Here is a 20,434-nt window from a genome sequence, read left to right as displayed (position 1 = left end):
AGCTAACTCTGTAGACTGATTTCTCTTGTTCAATGGGAAAGTTAGCTTTGACTCCAAGTCCCAGATCTACAACTAATAATATAAATGTCTCACCTGTGTAAATACTAGTAGGCGTCTTCTGCCTTGATGTTTCATTTTCAGGGTTCCTTAGAAAGAGCAGTAACTATTGCTTCACCTGTCTGTACTTACAAAATAATCCATGTGAAACTAGCAATACAGGCATGGAACTGGTTGAGGCTGGAAAAGACATATAGAACAGTCTTGACCTTGTGCCCCCTTTATGCCCTTGACAAGTGACTATAAATAGAAAACTATCAGGGTCCTTATTTCCTTCAGAGTACACAAAGCACATTCCTTTCTGGGAGCGATAGCATCAGAGCCAGTCAATAGAAGAAAGGAAAGGGAGAGTATGTTATTTGAAAAAAGAAATCGAAGAAATGAAAATATATGTGTAGTCCAACTAGGGTAATTAGAAGATTATGAATAGAGTAATATAGACAGTCAATTTGTGTTGTGCTGTTTCTAAACATTTGCAGTGAGTGTTAGAAAGCATGTACTAGACCGGCACTGGTGGGTCACACCTGTAATCCTAGCTACTCAGGAGGCAGAGATCAGGACTATCGTAGTTCCAAGCCAGCCTGGACAAATAGTTCTGTGAAACCCTATCTCAAAAAACCCTTCACAAAAATAGGGCTGGTGGAGTGACACAAGGTGAAGGCCCTGAGTTCAAGCCCTAGTACCACAAAAAAAGAAAAAAGAAAAAGAAAGCATGTACTACACCTACATACCATTTGGGAGGTAGAAGCAGGATTGTGAATTCCAGACCAGCCTGGACTGCATGGTGAGACCCTGTCTTGGAGAAAAGAAAATAGTGAAAAAGAAATCACTATGGGGCTGGGGGTATAGTTAGAGTGCTTACCTGGTGTGCATGAGGCCCTGGGTTTGATCCCCGGCATCAAACACACACACACACACACACACACACACACACACACACACACACACACACACACACACACACACACAAAGAATATGATGTGTAGAGGCTGCATTTGTACAGGCTCATGTGCGTGTATGTATACAGATTATGTAATTTTTTTCCCCTAGGGACTCAATAGATCTTGATAATCCACAGGAGAACATTAAAGCTACCCAGCTCCTGGAGGGCCTGGTACAGGAGCTGCAGAAGAAGGCAGAGCACCAGGTGGGGGAAGATGGGTTTCTGCTGAAGATCAAGCTGGGGCACTACGCCACGCAGCTCCAGGTGGGTGTGAACACTGGGTCGCACTTAATCCTCCTCTTCTCTAGGAGGGCTTCTTCCTTCATTTAGTACTTCTGAGACCGTGGTTCATTCTCTCCTTTAACCCGGCATTGTTGAGTTATGTGTAACATGAGTAAGGTTCTGGTTGTTTGGTTTTGTGGTCGTAGCTTTTTTTATTAAAACTTTAATTTGAAAATAATTGCAAATTTATAGAAATTTGCAAGAACAACACAAAGAACCCCAAGCTGGGCATGACACTGCAGACCTGTAATGCCAGCACTCAGGAAACTAAGGCAGGAGGATTGTGAGTTCAAGTTCAGCCTGGGCTTCTTTGTGAGACCCTGTCTCAAAAACATATGATACAAAGAATCCCCACATGTGCTCCAGTTTACCTGTTGTTAACATTTGCTCAACTATATTCTTCTCTCTCTTCCTCTTTCCTCCCTGCCACCTTCCTTTCCTCAGAGAATAAGTTGTGTACATCATGTCCCTTTAGCCTAAGTAGTTCAATGTGCATTTTCTGAGAATATAATCTTCTCTTACATGATTGTAACGCACTTATCAACCTTAGTAAATTTAACATTGATAAAATACTATTACTTAATCTTCTGTCTATATGTCCATTTTGTCAACTGACTCAAAAGTGTCCTTTAGTGCTTTTCCCTCTGGCAGTCTAAGATCACATATTGCATCTAGTTGTCATGTCTCTTTAATCTCTCTTAATCTGGAATCATTTTGCATTCTGGCACCATTTTGCAACCTTGCTTTGTCTTTGGCATTGATATTTTAAAATACTCCACTTACCCCTTTGTTTCTTTGTTTTTCTCTGTCTCCTCTCTCCTCTCCTCTCCTCTCCTATCCTATCCTCTCTTCTCCTCTCCATCCCCCTCTTCTCTCCTCTACATCCCCCTTTCTCCCTTCCTTCCTTTTTTTTGAGATGTGATCTTGTTGGGTTGCTCAGGCTGGCCTCAGATGCCTGGGTTCAGGGCTGGCAGAGTGGCTCAAGTGGTAAGAGCACCTGCCTAGCAAGCATGAAGCTCTGAGTTCAAACCCCAGTACCACACACAAAAAAAAAAATCTATCAGATGCCTGGGCTCATGTCATCCTGCCTTAGCCTTCCAAATAGCTGGGCCTACAGACACGTGCCACTATGCCCAGTTTACCCCCTTAACTTTTAAAGATAAAATGTTCTTCATTTGGAGTTTGTTTTATGCTACCTCATAATTAGATTCACTTCGCACATCTCTGGTCAGAATTCTAAATAGTGACATATCTTTCTCAGGGTATCATATCCAAAGACATACGGCATCCATTCTTTGCTAACTGATAGTAATTTTGATTCCCCAGTCAAGAAATTTTTGGTGTTCTGTTTCTCATCTGCCTCTTAAAAACTTACTTATCCTGTTTCTAAGAATGTTTCTGTATTCTGTTAGGCACATTAAGATGCAAGAAATAAAATATCCTTATCCTTTCACTGTAATTGGGTTTTCTACAGTGTACTTTCTGGTTCCCATTGGTATTGGAGGAGTAGCACTACCCATGATTTTATCCTCTCATTTCCATCATGAATGCTCCCTGTCCTGAGAGAGGGTTGTGCCCCATAGTGTGGAGTAGAACAAAGTGACCTCTGCTGTTACATTCTTTCAGAACACGTACGACCGCTGTCCTATGGAGCTGGTCCGTTGCATCCGGCACATTCTGTACAATGAACAGAGGCTGGTCCGAGAAGCCAACAACGTGAGTGGCCCTGTTGTGGGGAGAGGACATGGGGAGCCCTTCCTTACCCACCTCTTTTGGACCCAGCTTTGTCAAGGTGACTCAGTATGCACCTATTAAGATTTTTATCTTAATGGATTTTAAACCTAGATGAGATTGCAACCACAAAATAATGTGAACAAGAACAAAATAATTTAACACCAACTGAATCATTTGTGAGCAAATTTTCGTTCACCCTCAGGAGAGGCTTCCTTTTACACCCTCTGGCCCAGGTCACTTAAATGACTGACTCCACAGTGGTCTTGTGTATACCTCCCCCATAACTTCATTTGAGGGTCCTCAGGTGCCTTGAGAGTTTTAGCTTCTTCCATAGTAGAAGCAAATTACTTTGTCACAAGAAGGTCTTGAGTGAGTACACAGTTGATTTGTTGCCCATGTGTCCTCAGCATGAGCATGGTCCGTAGTATTGGGTCAGTGAATAAATGTGGAATGAGAGTCATCATCATTAGTAGGAGAAGCCAGGTGACACCTTTGGCATGCTGAAGTATAGTCTCTCCAAAGAAAATTGGGTGAGCTCTGTTAGGGATACTCTAATGGAGGCTGGATTTGAAATAGAAATTTCTGTTATTAGGTTATTCTGTCATATCCTCTTTTCCCATTCCATCCCAGAGAGATAATGTTTGCCATTCCTTCTGACCAAAACTTAGCTTTTGGGGTCTTAGCCCAAAGTAGGACCTGGCATTGGCTCTTCCTGGGGATTAAATCTGAAGGCTTCCTCCCATCTCCACTTCCCTGAATCTTCTCCTGATTCATCCCCAGGGCAACTCTCCAGTGGGAAGTCTTGCTGACGCCATGTCCCAGAAGCACCTACAGATCAACCAGACCTTTGAGGAGCTGCGACTGGTCACACAGGACACAGAGAACGAGCTAAAGAAGCTGCAGCAGACCCAAGAGTACTTCATCATCCAGTACCAGGAAAGCCTGAGGATTCAAGGTGAGGCCAGGCAATGAGGATGAGGGAGTGTTTGTGTCCTGAGGATGAGAGTGCGAACTCAAGACTACTCCTGTTGGGCTGGAAGAGAGACTGTGCTCCATTCTGAGCCTGTACATTTAGCAAAAGACCGTTGGCATTGAAGACAGTGCTGGCACCAGAGGCTTAGGAAGGAGAGAATATGTTGCACATGCCCTTGGAGATCATGGGGTCTTGCTCAGGTTTTCTGTACCTAGGAGCAGCGGCTGACTGGGTGGGGAAGACATTTCCCCTTTTGGGAAGGTACTCACAGTCAAAGTAAACAGTACCAGGCATAATATTTTGTATATAGTAAGCATATTACAAATGCACACTTACTGAAGTGATAAATAGGAAAATATAAAATCATATGTTTAGGGGCTGAGGGCATGGGTAAGTGGTAGAGCACTTGTTCTAGCATATGTGGGGCCTGGGTTTGATTCCCAGCACTGCAAAAAGGGGAAAAAAAGTATTTTTTCTTTAAATCTTTCTAATGAAAGGACAGTATAAGGACCAAGGGTCTGTGTTCTTGGTGGCACCTGTTTAATGTTCTGTGCAGTTTTTCAGAGAGAATTTCCTGTGACTGTGTACACTCATGCACCACAGTAAGGCCTTATAAACAAACCTCCCGAGTCTGGTATACAACTGCTTGCTTTTTGAGGCAAACTTCAGAATCCATCATGAAGCTATGTATTTCCACTAGCGCCCCCTCTTGGCCCTGTAGGAAGTTGGCAGGTTGAGGAGTTTTTTTCTTACTGAGGGGAATGAACTCAGGGCCTTCCACTTGCTAGGCAGGCACATTTGAGTCATTCCACCAGCCCTTTTTTGCTTTGACTATTTGTGACATAGGGTCTTGCTCTATGCCCACGTGAACTTAGACCAAGATCTCCTATTTGTACTTTCCCACATAGCTGAGGATGATAGGCAGGCACCCCTGTACCCAACCATTGGTTTAGATGGGAGCCTCGTGAAGTTTTGCCAAGAGTCTTGAATCATGAGCCTCTGATCTCTACTTCTCAATTTTCTAGGATTATAGGCTTTGAGCTACTGTGCCCAGCTGCAAGTTTTGAGTTTTAACAGTTTCTTTTCCCTACTTGCATACCCAGCCCAAAATCTCAGAGGAGCCTTGATTCACCAGCCTGGCCATGCATGTGCAGTGTGTCTCCTCTAAGAGCATGTGTGGAAGCTCCAAAACAGAACTATATTCACATTATATATTGATTCCCTGCCTTCCCAGACTTTGAGAGGAAACTATCTTTTGTATCTACCCTAAGGCAGCACAAAGACTGACATGTCATAGATGTTGAGTAAATGTTGGAGGATGATTCTAGCATATCTTCCTCCATCTGAATCCAACTGACTCCAGACTGACCTAGAAAAAGGACAGTCCCTCTTGCTGGGGGAACAGGCAATTTCAACTACAGTTGCTAACTAAATCCTTTGTCTGTTGAAAGAGTTTATGACCCTGGATTCGGGTTCCTGTTGCCTGTGTACAGGTTTAAGTTTGGACTCTGTTTGGGATTTACACCCATCATGTATGGGCTGTCAGTTCTGTCTTCTTTATCCAACTCAGTGTTACAAACACAGACTAGAGCTGAAGATACCACTCAGTGGTAGAGTGCTAGCCTTACACGCATGAGGCCATGGGTTTCATCCCCATCACTGTAAACAATACAAACAAAGTGTAGCAAAGCGTTGATCTGTTGGTGCAGTGGAACAAAGCCATTCCCTCAGATCCCCCTGGCCTCCTTCCCAGAAGCACCTGCAGATGGCTTCTGGGAAGTCCCACTAAAGTGGGATCACCAACTCTCCCTGTGGGCCTGCAGGATTCCCAGGGGAGGACCCGGCAGAATGCCCTGCTGTATTCTGAGCCTGGACGGTACTCTTGCCGCTCAGTGTCCTGCAGTGAGATATGAGCTGTATTTCTGAGTTCTAGCTCTGGGCTTTTCCTGGCTGTCTAGCATTGCTTTTGTCCGCTCAGCTTCTTGTTCACTAGGGCAAGGACGGGGTCAGTGTGACATGGCACTCAGAGGCCAGCCAGGAACTCAGCCCACACGTGCCATGCACACGTTGTCTTGACTTAGCTGAGCGAGGGTGCTGCGCTGTTCAGAGGGTTGTTGGAAGGGCGTGAGAATCCTGGTGCTCAGGACACTTTTATCTGGGGGAGGAAGAATTTGGAAGCAGGGGAGGGTGGACAGTTGGCTGTAACTAGAAATGTTTGACTTCTAAGTTGGGTCTTTGATGCCCAGTGTTTCTTGTATCCTTTCTTCCTAAGAGCTGGTGTGGGAGAAGCCACATCCCCACCCCCAGCCTTAAGGGAACCAACTGTATTGTGTGCCCAGGAGCCCTTCGACACACTCTCTGCCTTCTGTCTCTCTCTCCATCCCCCGATCACAGTGTCAGGCACCTTCCAGATCCAACAAAATTCACTCTATGCTCTGTGCTTAGGGGAGGAGAGAAAGCAGGTGGAGCAGGGGCCTCCCAGCTCCCCATGTGAGGGATGGAGCTGAGCAGCTGCTTGTCTGTCACCATTTCATTTCCATTCTATCACCTACCAACCAGTAAGGATGAATCTACATAAAATCTACTTACATGTGCCAGGCAGTTCCTTGAGCATTTTCTGTATTACCATTTATTCAACCTCTATAGTAACCCACTGAGCAGGTGCCAGGATTCTCTCATTTTACATGTGGGGAAACTGAGGCACCAGAAAGACGGTGATTTGCCTGAGTTCACCCAGCTAGTGAACTCAGCACACTTGTACCTGGACAGTCTGGACTCAAGTCTGAGCAGGAGGGCCAGGCCTCTGGCTGTGTGGGTCAGGTGAAAGAGGCCAGGTTAGGATCCTCCTCAGCCTCACTTCTGAACACCTGCTCCCACCACTGACAGGGGAGGCTCAGTCAGGAGGCCAGCAAGCAGAACATTCGGACTGAGCATTCTGACTGAGCCCCTTCATCTTTGGGTGCTGTGACTGGTAGGAACCCCAACTTGCTATATTGATGGGTGACCAACCCTGAGGGTCTCACTCCAGAACAGGTAGGTGCACATTCTCAGGCTTTCTGCTGGATGCAGGAAGATGACAGTGGTCGGTGTCCTCTCCCCTCCTCTAGCTCAGTTTGCCCAGCTGGCCCAGCTGAACCCCCAGGAGCGCCTGAGCCGGGAGACAGCCCTGCAGCAGAAGCAGGTGTCCCTGGAGGCCTGGCTGCAACGTGAGGCACAGACTCTGCAGCAGTACCGTGTGGTGAGTGGATCCTGTGGCCCTGTGCTCCCACAGGGAGCCCCATGGCCTGCATGTCTGAGGACCAGAAAGAGAAACAGAGGCAGCACCCGGGAGAACAGGAGGCATGCCCAACTCTCCTGGGGTGCCCGTGAGGCAGAGCAGGTGGGAGAGGAAGGAGCTGCCTGGACCTGGGCTGCTCCCTGGGCTCTAGGCAAGGTCCGCGGGGTTGTTCTCTGGGAGCCCAGCAGTTCCTCGGTCCCTTCCCACAGGAACTGGCCGAGAAGCACCAGAAGACCCTGCAGCTGCTGCGGAAGCAGCAGACCATCATCCTGGATGATGAGCTGATCCAATGGAAGCGACGGCAGCAGCTGGCTGGGAATGGGGGCCCCCCCGAGGGCAGCCTGGACGTGCTGCAGTCCTGGTAAGGGGGCGCCCAGTGGGTGGGGTCTCAGGTGGTGGTGCCAGCTGCCTCTTCTGCTCCCGTGATGGCCTAAGTAGCAGGCTCCCGCTCTCTGTGACCACTCTCATCTAACCAGTGTCCTGTTCCTGGACATTGTCACCTTCCCCCAGGGATGAAGTTGTGTTGGGGAATGGGGCAGGCTCAGGTGTGCGGGGTCAATCCTGAGCCATTCCTCCTGTGTGTCCTCTACTTCTGGAGACAAGAGCTCTGCACTGACCCTGTGGATAGGACACTGGCAAAAGGGTTCACCTTCCTGGGTGGGCGTTGCTGCTAGGGTGGAGCTGTGCTATGGGGTCTCCCACATCTGGCCTGGATTAGGAGAGAAACCATTGTCCCCATGTGGGCGTTGGGCATCTTGCAGGTGTGAGAAGCTGGCTGAGATCATCTGGCAGAACCGGCAGCAGATCCGCAGGGCTGAGCACCTCTGCCAGCAGCTGCCCATCCCTGGCCCTGTGGAGGAGATGCTGGCTGAGGTCAATGCCACCATCACAGACATCATCTCAGCCCTGGTGACCAGGTGACTGCTGCCTCTCAGCCAGGCTCAGCAGGGCAGAAAGGCTTCTGTGGGTGGGCATGTGGGAGGCCCAGGTTCCATGCAGACCAGGAGCTCCCTTAAGTCCTGCCCTGTGCCCCACACCCTGCCACTGCATCTCCAGTTGCTCTGGCTACTTGGGGCTGCCTTGACCCAGTGTCTGATGGAGACACTGCAGATGTCCTTGTACCCAGCCTCCCTCCTACCCTCTTCCCCGAGTGTCAGTGGCCTCCCCAGGAACAGAGGCTAGGCCATGGTCTTCCTTGAGCCCTGTGGGAAGAGCTTCCCTCCCAATCGGTCCCACAACCCTTTCCCTGGAGCCAGCATCTGGTCATCTGTCTGGTCACTTGTGTCCCCTGCAGCACCTTCATCATCGAGAAGCAGCCCCCTCAGGTCCTGAAGACCCAGACCAAGTTCGCAGCCACCGTGCGCCTGCTGGTGGGAGGGAAGCTGAATGTGCACATGAACCCACCCCAGGTGAAGGCGACCATCATCAGTGAGCAGCAGGCCAAGTCCCTGCTCAAGAACGAGAACACCCGCAAGTAAGCGTTCCATAGCCTCTCACTCCTTGCTGCTGTCCTGGGTGCCTGTGATGGAAGATTGTCATTCTGCCTCCTATGACAGATCCTTGTTGTCCCTTCTGGCCTTTTCTAGATCAGAGAATAGATATAAGTAGGTTCTTTTATGAAAATAGTATAGTTTCATTTTGTAGGAATATGTTCAAGAAAATTACTTGTGTGCGTTATTTTTCTAGTTAACATTTTCTCTCAGTGGCCTATGTTTTTAGCAGCTTTCTCTATTTCCCCCTACCCCAAATATGTTCTCTACCACTGTGTACTGGGATTTGCAGCAGGTCTGTCTCTGGTTTGCAGTGATTACAGTGGAGAGATCTTGAACAATTGCTGCGTCATGGAGTACCACCAGGCCACAGGCACCCTCAGCGCCCACTTCAGAAACATGGTAAGAATGGGAGAAGAGGAAGAATGAATTCTCCACCCTGTGTTTGAGGGCTTCATCTTCTTATGGCTCCTCCTTTGCAGTCCTTGAAACGAATTAAGAGGTCTGACCGCCGTGGAGCAGAGTCAGTGACAGAAGAAAAATTCACAATCCTGTTTGAATCACAATTCAGTGTTGGTGGCAATGAGCTGGTTTTCCAAGTCAAGGTAAAACCCATTCACAGCCATTGTGTTTGTGTCTCTGTATAAGTGTGTGTGTGTTCAGTATGTGTCTTTGTGTTTATGTGTGTGTTTACTTTATTTCACAAAGATTTGTTGTAATCACATAGTATCTTCTTTTTGACGATTGATAAACAGAAGAGCTATTATATCCTATTTTCTCTTAAGACATGAACATAATATAACAAACTGAAATAGCTGGAAAGATTGTAAAAAATGAACCATAGGAAATGTTACTCAGTGTGAATTTAAGAAAACGTTGTAGTATATTTTAAAGATTTCTTCTGTGTTGATTTATCCAGAAATGTCTCCTTACTCTTTCTTCTCTTATTCTCTCTGTAACTTTGAGAAACTTACTCTATCCTTCAGGAAAAAAAAGTAGCCTCTTGATTACCTAAAACTTCAGCTGAGTGTGGTGGTGTATGCCTGTAATCCTAGCACTCAGGAGACTGAAGCAGGAGGATCAAGAGTGCCAGGCCAGCCTGGGTTTCTTAGTGAGATCAAGGCCAGCCTGGTATACAAAATGAGATCCTGTCTCAAAAATAACAGTAACATGAGTAGAGGCCTGGCACAAGAGGTAGAATGCTTGCCTAGGAAGTGCAAGTCCTTGAGCTCAAACCCCAGTACCACCAAATTAATAATAATATGACAATAATAATAATTAATAAAATATCTAAAATTTCCAAGATCATGTCAGTATGAAATGTCATATTATTCTTGGAGCCATTCACATTTTATTTTTGAGAGTGCTACTTAACTGAAACTTGAGCAAAAGTGTCGTGATCGTCAGGAAGAAAGAGTACAGGGGAGGAACTTGAAGCTGTGTGTGCTCAGTCCTTCTCTGATGTTTTTTAGACCCTGTCGCTCCCAGTAGTGGTGATTGTTCACGGCAGCCAGGACAACAATGCGACAGCCACCGTCCTCTGGGACAATGCTTTTGCAGAGCCTGTGAGTCGATTCCTTGGGCCGGTGGGTCTTGAGATCTCGATACTGGAGTCATGACTTTTCCATGTGTTATAACAGTTCACCCCCCACCCCAACAAAAAAGCATAGAAAAGGTACCATTTTCCTTAGGGAGGCAGAATAAAAAATGTGGAAAGAGCATGGGCTTGATGTTAGGCGGGGTTTGAATTCAAGCTCTGCCACCTCATTGTAACCACAGGAAGTTCATTTTGCTTTTCTGAACTTGACTTTTCTACTGAGTGCCTGCAACACAGGCATAAAGACACCAACGACATTGTCAGAAGGTTTAAACAGAGAAACAGAGAAAATGCTTGTCACACCAATGATACTCAGTAAATATGATTTTGAATTCTTGAAGGGCCAGGTGTACACTCTTGTAATCCCAGCTACTAAGGAGGCAGAGATCAGGAAGATCATAGCTCAAGGCCATCCCAGGCAAAAAAGTTAGCAAGACTCTTATCTCAATAAACAAGCCTGGCATGGTGTTTCACCATGATAGAGGTATTGGTAGGAGTACCCTGGTCCAAGACCAGCCCCAGGCAAAAAGCGAGACCTTATCTGAAAAATAGCAAAAACAAAAAAGGGCTAGGGGCATGGCTTAAGTGGTAGAGTGCCTGCCTAGCAAGCATAAGGCTGAAGTCAAACCCCTAGTGTCACCAAAAAAAAAAAAAAAAAAAAAAAAGAAAAAAAAATTCTTGAGGGGAAACCCTAAAGGGGCTTGAGGCTGTTAGGTTCCTTGTAGAGGTTGCTTTAGCTGACAGGTTGGCTTGTGTCACCTTCTTCCCAGTAGATGAGGATGACATTTGGTGTCTTTTCTAGGTTCCAGATTCTGTGATTTATCCCACGTCTTTCACTAAGAATAAATGCTTTATCTAAAGGAAGGGTTCGGGGACGTTGAGGTGTGGCAAGTGATAGAGAAACTGCTTAGCAAGTGCAAAGCCCTGAGTTCAACCCCCAGTATTGCCAAAAAATTAAAATTAACAAATAAAGGAACTAATAGAATTTTGTAAGTTTGTGCTCCTGAATGTCACTAGGGTGCTGCTTAATGAGCATTTTCAAAATGCTTCTGCAGGCAGAGGTCTGTCTGTGCGTTGCATATTTCCAGTAGAAATCAGGCCATAAAAGTACAGTAAAGGGATTATCATTGTTTGGGACATTGAAGTATGCCTTTCTCTAAAGACTAATATGAAGAGTCTTGGCTGTTCTCTTTAGAGGATGATCGTTTATTATCAAGGCAAGATTTTCATGGGATTCTGCCATGCCTGTGCAGCAAGCCCTGAATTTAGGCTCCTATAGAAATGTCTCGCTCCCTCCTGTCTAGCTAAGCTTCCTGGATCAGATAGCCACAGCGCTGATCTCCTTCCCTGCTGCCCACAGATCTCTGTGTAACCTTGACTGGTTCTGCGATGTGCAGATACTAATAATGAGCAGTTTTCACATTTCTAGTTATGTTAATGACTAGGAAATATTGTGCTATTCTAAAAGTGCTATATTGTTGTGAGAATTCACACATGTATTTGTATATGCATCGAATGATATAAATACATTGCACATTGTTTTTAATAAACAAATCTATGGGAATCTGGCAAAATATGTTATTGTTCTTCCCTACTATAGAATATTTAGCAGCCATAAAAGAAAATGAAGAATTCCTTTTTAAATTTTTAATTGGCACATGATAATTGTACACATTTATGGGATGTGATGTAATTTTTGTTTTGTTTTACAGTGTAATTTTTTGATACATGTATGTATATATTGTGTAGTGATCAAATCAGGCTAATTAGCATATCCATCACCTCAAACATTTATCATTTCCTTATGGTGAGAACAATGAAAATCCTCTCTTCTAGCTCTTTTGAAATATGCAATGCAGTATTGTTAATATAGTCACTCTGCTATACAATAGAACCCCAGAATTTATCCTTCTGTCTAATCGTACCTTTGTACACCTACTGATCAACTGGTTGGATGGAATGAAAAGCAACTTATTGAACGGTTCATATTCTAACCTATTTCTCAATAAAGATGGCAAGCTGAAATGTCCACTCTTCCATGCCAAGTTGCTTCACTTGGAGCTGGAGTCCTTGGCAGAATGTGTCAAGGACAAGTATTACCCTTGGGGACATACATGTGTATGCATGCCTGTGTACACATGTGTGTGCATGTGCTCTCACTGTGTACCCATACAACTACTTTTATCAGTTTCTAAATTTCCAGTAAGTTTAGGCTATAAGGGTCAGGCCTTGGTGAGGTTTTGTTTTGATGGTATTAGAACCCAGAGCTGGACTACAGGGTCAGCAGCTCATTTACAAAACAGCATAGCTAGCATAAGGTTACCTTCCAGTTGTGAGTGAACAAGGTGAAGTAAAACCTTCTGCCTCTCTCAGAACCACATACCCCCAGAAAATTTGACTGTCCCGGGGCTTGGCAAGACAAATGTTTATAACTACTTGCAGCCACTGTTGTTTTTCTTTTGCGGCTTAAGGGAATCAGTCATGCAACTGTTTTCGCATAAGATTCTGGCTTCTCTCCCTCTCAGGGCAGGGTGCCATTTGCTGTGCCTGACAAAGTGCTGTGGCCACAGCTGTGTGAAGCACTCAACATGAAATTCAAGGCCGAAGTGCAGAGCACCCGGGGCCTGACCAAAGAGAACCTTGTGTTCCTGGCGCAGAAACTGTTCAACAGCAATAGTACCCACCTCGAGGACTACAGCACCATGTCTGTGTCCTGGTCCCAGTTCAACAGGGTGAGCAACCCAGCTACCAGCTGCTGTTTAAGTCAGTCCTTCCAAACTGTTTGCCTTCCTAAGTCTCCCTGCCCTTGGCCCACTTTCTTCATTTCTCTAATAAAATGTACCAAAAGTAATAGAAGCTTCTGAGTAGATGGACAACTTGTGCTATCCAGGTCTCATGTAGAAAAACAATATATTTTCATAATTTAAGCAAGCTGGACCTTCTGTGCAGATAATGCCTTTTGTTCCTTGATGAAGGAAGTAGAGCAAACCCACATGAATGTGACTCATGAGAAATAAAGCTTTAGAATGAGCAGGATCCTATGGCATTGTCCCACAACTCTGATGTTTCCTGACGTGTAATCCCAGACCGGGCTCCCATAGGACCCTCAACCTGCAGAAGGGGATACAAATGAAGGAGACATACCCTCTAGCATCTGGTAATTCAGATGTCACATATCAGATCTTTAATTTTCAATTAAACTTGTTTCTTTTCTTACACCCCCATCCCCAGTGTTTTAAATGTTCCTAATGCAGAGAGCTCACAGTCTGAGTCTTCTGAATGCTTTGTGTTAACAAGTTGGCTGGCAGGCTTGCTGGCAGTCAGAGGAGGTGTGGTGGGGAAGCAAGAGGTCTCAAGGGTCTATCTTTGCCATGACAGTAAAGCCCCTGCTTTCAAGTAGGACCAGGTAACTGATAACTTGGAAATATCTGTGTGCTATCACTATCTCTGTAGCCTTGATCTAATCCAAGTCAGATTTACAGACCTGGCATCTTGTTAAAATGCAGGCTGTGATTCAGCAAGTCTGAGATGGGCTTGGAAATTGTGCATTTCTCAGAATCTTCCAAGTAATACTGATGCTGCTGGTCACAGGCCACACATCAAAAAATAGCCAGGATCCAGTCAGGCCAGATCCAGGTGGGAGAGTTGTAGCAGAAGTCTACTAAGTGTTGATAATAGCACTTGGCCTTTTCCCTTGCTTCCGTCTTTTCCTCCGTGGTCTGTCTTTTGGGTCATCGGACCATGTAGTAGGCTTGTAGGCACACTCGCATGCTTCTGGCAGCAGAGATGTTTGTTTTTCACTTAGTTTTTCCAGTTAAAGTCTATGCAGGCAATATTTCAACTGTCACTCTTGCTTTCTCATGTTCATTGTATCTCCAACCAGGAGAATTTGCCAGGACGGAATTACACTTTCTGGCAGTGGTTTGACGGTGTGATGGAAGTATTAAAAAAACATCTTAAGCCTCATTGGAATGATGGGTGAGAATCATCACTTTTCTTTTTTTAAGATGGTGTGGAGGGGGGAGGAGCACTGTGTTTCCCAGACTGGCCTCAAAGTCCTGGGCTTAAGTGTTCCTTCTGCCTCAGCCTCCCAAGTAGCTGGGACTACAGGTTCCCAGCACAACACTGGCTAAAATTGTCACTTCTTAAGACCATAGAGTACAAAGATGTTCCTTCTGGCATTAATGTCACCCTTTGCTTCTGCTCCTTTGGCCTTTGTCATCCAGGGCCATTTTGGGTTTTGTGAACAAGCAACAAGCCCATGACCTACTCATTAATAAGCCAGATGGTACCTTCCTGCTGAGATTCAGTGACTCGGAGATCGGCGGCATCACCATTGCCTGGAAGTTTGATTCTCGTGAGTGCCCCTCCCTGTTGAAGATACAGCTTGGCTTTGTGTCCAAAGTTAGCTGCTTTTGTTACAGCACTACTTGAACAATTTATTGAGTACTTGTTATTTGTCAGGGCCAGTACTAACTACGGGAAACACAAACATATCACCACGGCACAGCTGCTCATAATTTACAGCAGCCTGTGAGCAAGTTTATTATGGGAAACACAGTTACTAATTTTGGGAAAAATATAATCATGTAATACTGCAGTCTACAGAATCTCAGCCACTTCCTTTTTGAAATGTTTCTCTCATTAGTACTCAACCTGGAGCTTATTTCAGTGGAGAATTACTTTGATGATTTGGAGTCCTCGGGATAGTCATAATGCACTATTTCAGTCATTCCCATTTCCTAATTAATGGAAGGATATTGCCATTGACCGTTTCCACCCAAGAATGTCAGTTCTTTCCTCTGGCCCCCATAATAAAATAGAGTAGCTTGCTCATTTTTTTGTATGTGACATGAAGATTTTAATAGCTTTTAATAGCTCTTACACTTTCTCTGGCTATGAGATGCTCCCTTAAATAGAGAATCAGGGATTGGGGTCAATAAGAACTGTTTCTTCTAGAAGGGAACTTGAACCAACACAAGATCATTTTTGTCTCTAGGGAAGACTGATGCTTATCAACCCATGACTTTTAAAAAAGTACTTTATCTATAACCCGTGGTTATTTTTAAATGAAGATCTCTGTTGGAGAAATTTTAATTGAGAGCTTCAATTTGTGTTATATTTAGGTTTTAAGATTCTGTGTTCAGAAATCATGGTTAGAATGTGATTATTCTGTTTATTGATCTAGAGGAAAGGATGTTTTGGAATCTGATGCCTTTTACCACCAGAGACTTCTCCATCCGGTCCCTGGCTGACCGTTTGGGGGACTTGAGTTACCTTATATACGTGTTTCCTGATCGACCAAAAGATGAAGTGTACTCCAAATATTACACACCAGTTCCATGCGAGCCTGCCACTGGTAACAATGTTCGCATTCTGATTTGATTTTGTTGTGACCTTGCTTGGGTCTTTTGTTTGTTTGTGTGCATGTGTCTGTGTGTGTGTCTTTCATGAAACCCAGACAATTAGTGTTGGTCACTGATACTTGACCAGTATCCAGAGCAGATATAAGCCCAGTGCCGTCTTCATCATTTATATAGAAAAATCCATCGGCCACTAGTCCCAAATACCAAATCAGAGGGAACAATTTGCTTTTAACACAAGCTTAGATCAAGCAAAATTAGAAAGGTAAAATTTTGTTTTTCAAAACAGAGATGGTTTTGTTTTCTGAACCTAGATGTGTTCCGTACTTGTTGTAAAATTTTCAGGAAACACATAAAAGCATAAGAAAGAAAGCAGACACCATGCAGCTCCCACCTAGAGATTAGCCTCTGCAGACATGTTGGCATAAGGGTGTGTTCTTCCTTCATTCCGGCTCCAGGTGTTTCTTGTGTACGTCTCATATGGAACCTACAATTTAGTCAGAGAAAGAAGACGATAAGCAAGTAATAATGTGTGTTCATTTAGTGAATGGATGCTCCAAAGAAAAATAAAGCAAGGTAAAGAGATGGAGAAGTGACAGGAAGGGGGCAGGGCACCATTCAGTGAGAGTGGTGGGAGGTTTCTGAGGAAGAGACATTTGAAGATACTGAACAAAGTAAGGAAGCTGGCATACAAAGAGCCAGAGAAAAAACACCGTAGGCCCACAGAACAAGCACAGTCCTGAGGAGGGTGAGCTTGGTGCATCTGAAGAACCTTACCAGAGTGGGGAACTGGAGCTTGCAAACAAGAGGTCAGCAGACCTCAGCCGTGGAGGCCAGGGTGAAAGGTTTGGATTTGGATCAACTGTACATAATCTTTTGTGCCCTGGTTTTCCCCTCAACTTAAAAATATACAAAAGGCAGAGTTATAGGGCAATAATGCAATCTTCTAACATACATAAATGATTACACAGAATTCCATTATATGGTGATTCCATACTGTAGCATAGTGATGATACTTAAGATTTAATTAATTGCATTTTTTGGTTTTGGTTTATGTAACCCTGTACATGTATCTTGTTCAATGGTTTCCTTAAGATAAATTCCTAAAACATAATTGGTTTCCAAAGGTATATACTTTTTAAGCTTTTGGGCACATCTTTCCAGAATTGCCCTTCAGAAAGTAGAATCCATTTTCACTCCTCCACACCCCCCACTAGCCAACCAATCATCTACTTCATGTCTGCCAGTCTTCTTGGCATAAGAATGGTATCTTATGGGCCTTACTTACATTTCTTTGATTCTAGGTAACTCAAACATCTTTCCATATGATGATGAAAATAATAAATATAATGAAGTAATAACATCTAACATTTACTGAATGCTTACTGTGTGCCAGGATCTTTTCATATAGTATCTTATTTAATCCTCAGAATAGCTCTATGAAGTAAATACAGTTATCACCCCCATTTTACAGATAAGTAAACTGAGGCACAGAGACGTTAAAATCATTTGCCACATGTCACACAGCTAAGAAGTAGCCAAGCCAGGATGTGACCTCAGTCTAGCTCCAGAGCCTATATGTTTTATCTACCCTATCATTTTCCATATATAGTTTTTTCTTTGAAGTGCATATTTATGTTTCTAGCTCATTTTTCCTTTAAAGTTATTTTGTATATGAAATATACTAATCCTTTATTATATATAACAAATATTTTATCATGCTTTGAATACTTAAGTGTTGTTTTGCTGGAGTACAAAGACTTGTAATTTCTATAGAATTCCAATCTATAAACCTATTTTCTTTGCAGATTTGTGTATTCTAAGCATGTGCTCTCCCCTGAGCTATACCCCCAGCCTAGAGTCTATCTTTTGCATTCCATGTTCTAGCCATAAGGTGATAATTTTTCTGGGGGGAGGGGAAGAATAAGCCAAAATATGTTTAGATTTATGTGATATTTTGTGTTATCTGTGTCACTACTTCTATTTGTTAACAAACTAATATAGACTTTTAAGATCCTATCCCTTTCGTTTTTGTGTGTTTGTACTGGAGTTTGAAGTCAGGGCCTTGCACTTGCTAGGCAGATGCTCTACAACTTAAGCCACATTTTTTCTTGCTTTAGTTATTCAGATAGGGTCCCGTTTTTTTACCCAGTGCTGACCCAAGACCCCCCTGCCCATGACCTCCTTGCATAGCTGGGATGACAGGCAAACCATCATTCCTGGCTAGTTGGTTGGAATTGAGTCTCACTAACTCTTTGCCTGGACCAGTCTTGAACCTCGATCCTCCCAGTCTCAGCCTCCAGATTAGCTGGCACCACAGGTGGGAGCTACCACCCCCAGATTCAGATCCTATTTCTTACAGCCTTTCTTTTTATCTTTTCTGCCCATCTATAAAATTCTCTGTAGACCACAGAGTGCATGAGCTATTATGAAAATGTACCTCCTGACATTTGAAGCAGTAGGCCAGGATAAGAAGTGGCTTGTGAACTGAGAGCTGTTTAGCTCCCATGCTTGAGAGTGGCTCCCATGCTTGGGAAACAAGACTTTATTCACCCACCTCAGACACTCATATACCTACCACCTACCTAACTGGATGTCCATAATCAGCCTTTTAAATGGGTAACTGCAGTTCACATGGAGGTTTGCCCCTAGTCCATCATGTTCCCTTGGGGGTTCTGCAGAAAGCCGGGCAAGCTTTTCAACCAGTTTTTTTTGTCAACCCTAACTGGGACAAGTGATCCTCAGTCAAGTTACCTCTGCCCAATGCAGAAACTACAAGACATGAAAAGCATGCAAGTACTAAAAACAGTATCATTCTCTGCTGAAAGAGTGGCCTTGGGAATCATCAAGTCAAACTTACTCTCTAATGCTGAGAGTTTTCTGTGTGGTCCATGGTAAGGTTTTGTACTCCTTCTGCTAAAAAACCTCCAATGAATGAAGATAGCAGTTCTTCCAAGACAACCTGGGGACGGGGGTGAGGATTCTATTTACAACATTCATCGTATGACTTGAGATTTGTCCTCCTCTGACCTCCTCTGCTGGTCCCAATATTGCTCCCAGAATATGGAACAAAACTTGTCCTTTTACTGCATCTCTGACTACACTTTTTTTGGTTTTTTTCACGGTTCTGGGACTTGAATTCAGGGCCACTCAGGGCTTGACCCTTGAGCCACTCCACCAGCCCTTTTCTGTGAAGATTTTTTGGAGATAAGGTCTCGCAGAACTATTTGCCTGGCTGACTTCGAACTGCGATCCTGATCTCTGCCTCCTGAGTAGCTAGCATTGCAGGCGTGAGCCACCAGCCCCCAACTTGACTACACTTTTAAAGATATCTTTTCTACCAGCCATGATGGCACCTGCCAGTAATCACAGGTGCTCCGGAAGATGAGGCAGGTGGATCACAAGTTTGAAGCCAACCTGGGCTACATAGCAAGACAATCTCAAAAAAAAAAAAAAAAAAAAAAAAAGATAATTTTCTTTTTAAAACTATATGCAGGTAAACAGTTGATTTAAATTTATATGAAAGTACATATTGTCTATGGGTTGGAGGATTTTTTTTTTTTGATGGTTCTGGGGTTTGAACTTAGGTCTTCACCCCTTGATAGGTAGGTTTTCTACAGCCACACCTTTTTTCTCTGGCTATTTTGGAGAGAGGGTTTTGCTTTTTGCCTCCTATTTTATGACACTGGGATGACAGGTATGTGCCACCACACTCAGTTTTTTTTTTTCCTGTTGAGATTGGATCTGGCATACTTTTTTTTCCTTCGCCTAGACTGATCTGAAGCCACTATCTCCCTGATCTCAGCCTCCCCAAGTAGCTAGGATTACAGGAATGAGCCACTGACACCCACCTGATTTAAAGGATTTTTTTTTTAAACAGCCTAGCCCACCTGGAAAATACCTGGATTTTCAGTTTTAGTGTTGAGCTTCTCTAGCAGGTCTAACTACAGATGGAAATGTGAACTGCTTTTGTCATGTCCTAAGATAAAATTAGGTGGCTGTGTCTTCAGAGAAAAAATGTGATTTTTACAGGAGATTACATTTTTATTCCATTTGAGAACATTGATTCTCATCACTTTCTTCCCTTGCCAGCTAAAGCAGTGGACGGATACGTGAAGCCACAGATCAAGCAAGTGGTCCCTGAGTAAGTGTCTACGGCCCAGCTTTGGGTATCCTGACACCTTTTTCTTCCCCTCTTGCTCTGCCCCCAACACTGGACATCCCTCTCTGCTGAGCCTAGCATCCCTGATCCTCTAGGAAACCTGACTCAGCCCTTGGGAGGGACACAGTCTTGGTCACACTGTGGCCAGCACCTAGGGCCCTTCACTTGCAGCCAGAGCCCCAGGGCCCAGTGGAGCACCTTGTCCTTCTGTACCCTGAAAACAATGTCAAGTTGGCCCGGAGCCCCTCCCCAACTCAGTACCACCAGCCTCTGTGGTACTCTCCTGTGCTTCCTCCTGCAGGTTTGTGAATGCGTCTACAGATGCTGGGGCTGGCGCCACGTACATGGACCAGGCCCCCTCCCCAGCTGTGTGTCCCCAGGCCCATTACAACATGTACCCGCAGAAGTAGGTCATGTTTTCATGGGGGTCCATGGGGAGGAACTGGGACCTGGCCTCGGTTTGGGTCCATGGGGAGCTGGTGGTCAGAGGAATCCAGAGGTCCTGGGAGTCTGAGACCACTCAGCTGCGCTCTGGGCTCTGACCTGAAGGATGGAG

General features: G+C 44.6%; 1 protein-coding gene across 7 annotated transcripts in view; it reads left to right on the top strand.

Annotated features, from left to right (window-relative positions):
- The window catches only part of Stat5b (signal transducer and activator of transcription 5B), a 58,425-nt gene that overhangs the window by 35,094 nt on the left and 2,897 nt on the right, over positions 1–20,434 (top strand). For 5 of the 7 annotated variants that reach the window (XM_074045756.1, XM_074045753.1, XM_074045757.1 and 2 more), the window contains exons 3-18: positions 1,108–1,264; positions 2,909–2,998; positions 3,797–3,971; positions 7,097–7,227; positions 7,476–7,627; positions 8,028–8,183; positions 8,561–8,740; positions 9,071–9,158; positions 9,239–9,361; positions 10,229–10,321; positions 12,879–13,085; positions 14,237–14,331; positions 14,580–14,710; positions 15,542–15,712; positions 19,809–19,860; positions 20,180–20,284. In XM_074045756.1, the coding sequence (XP_073901857.1) occupies positions 1,108–1,264; positions 2,909–2,998; positions 3,797–3,971; positions 7,097–7,227; positions 7,476–7,627; positions 8,028–8,183; positions 8,561–8,740; positions 9,071–9,158; positions 9,239–9,361; positions 10,229–10,321; positions 12,879–13,085; positions 14,237–14,331; positions 14,580–14,710; positions 15,542–15,712; positions 19,809–19,860; positions 20,180–20,284 (2,106 nt within the window). The remainder of the gene's footprint in view (positions 1–1,107; positions 1,265–2,908; positions 2,999–3,796; positions 3,972–7,096; positions 7,228–7,475; positions 7,628–8,027; positions 8,184–8,560; positions 8,741–9,070; positions 9,159–9,238; positions 9,362–10,228; positions 10,322–12,878; positions 13,086–14,236; positions 14,332–14,579; positions 14,711–15,541; positions 15,713–19,808; positions 19,861–20,179; positions 20,285–20,434) is intronic. The other 2 variants (XM_074045759.1, XM_074045758.1) reach the window with 2 other exon arrangements.

Source organism: Castor canadensis, chromosome 11 (assembly GCF_047511655.1).
Source record: "Castor canadensis chromosome 11, mCasCan1.hap1v2, whole genome shotgun sequence".
NCBI classification, from domain to species: domain Eukaryota; kingdom Metazoa; phylum Chordata; class Mammalia; order Rodentia; family Castoridae; genus Castor; species Castor canadensis.
This window is presented reverse-complemented; position numbering and strand designations above follow the sequence as displayed.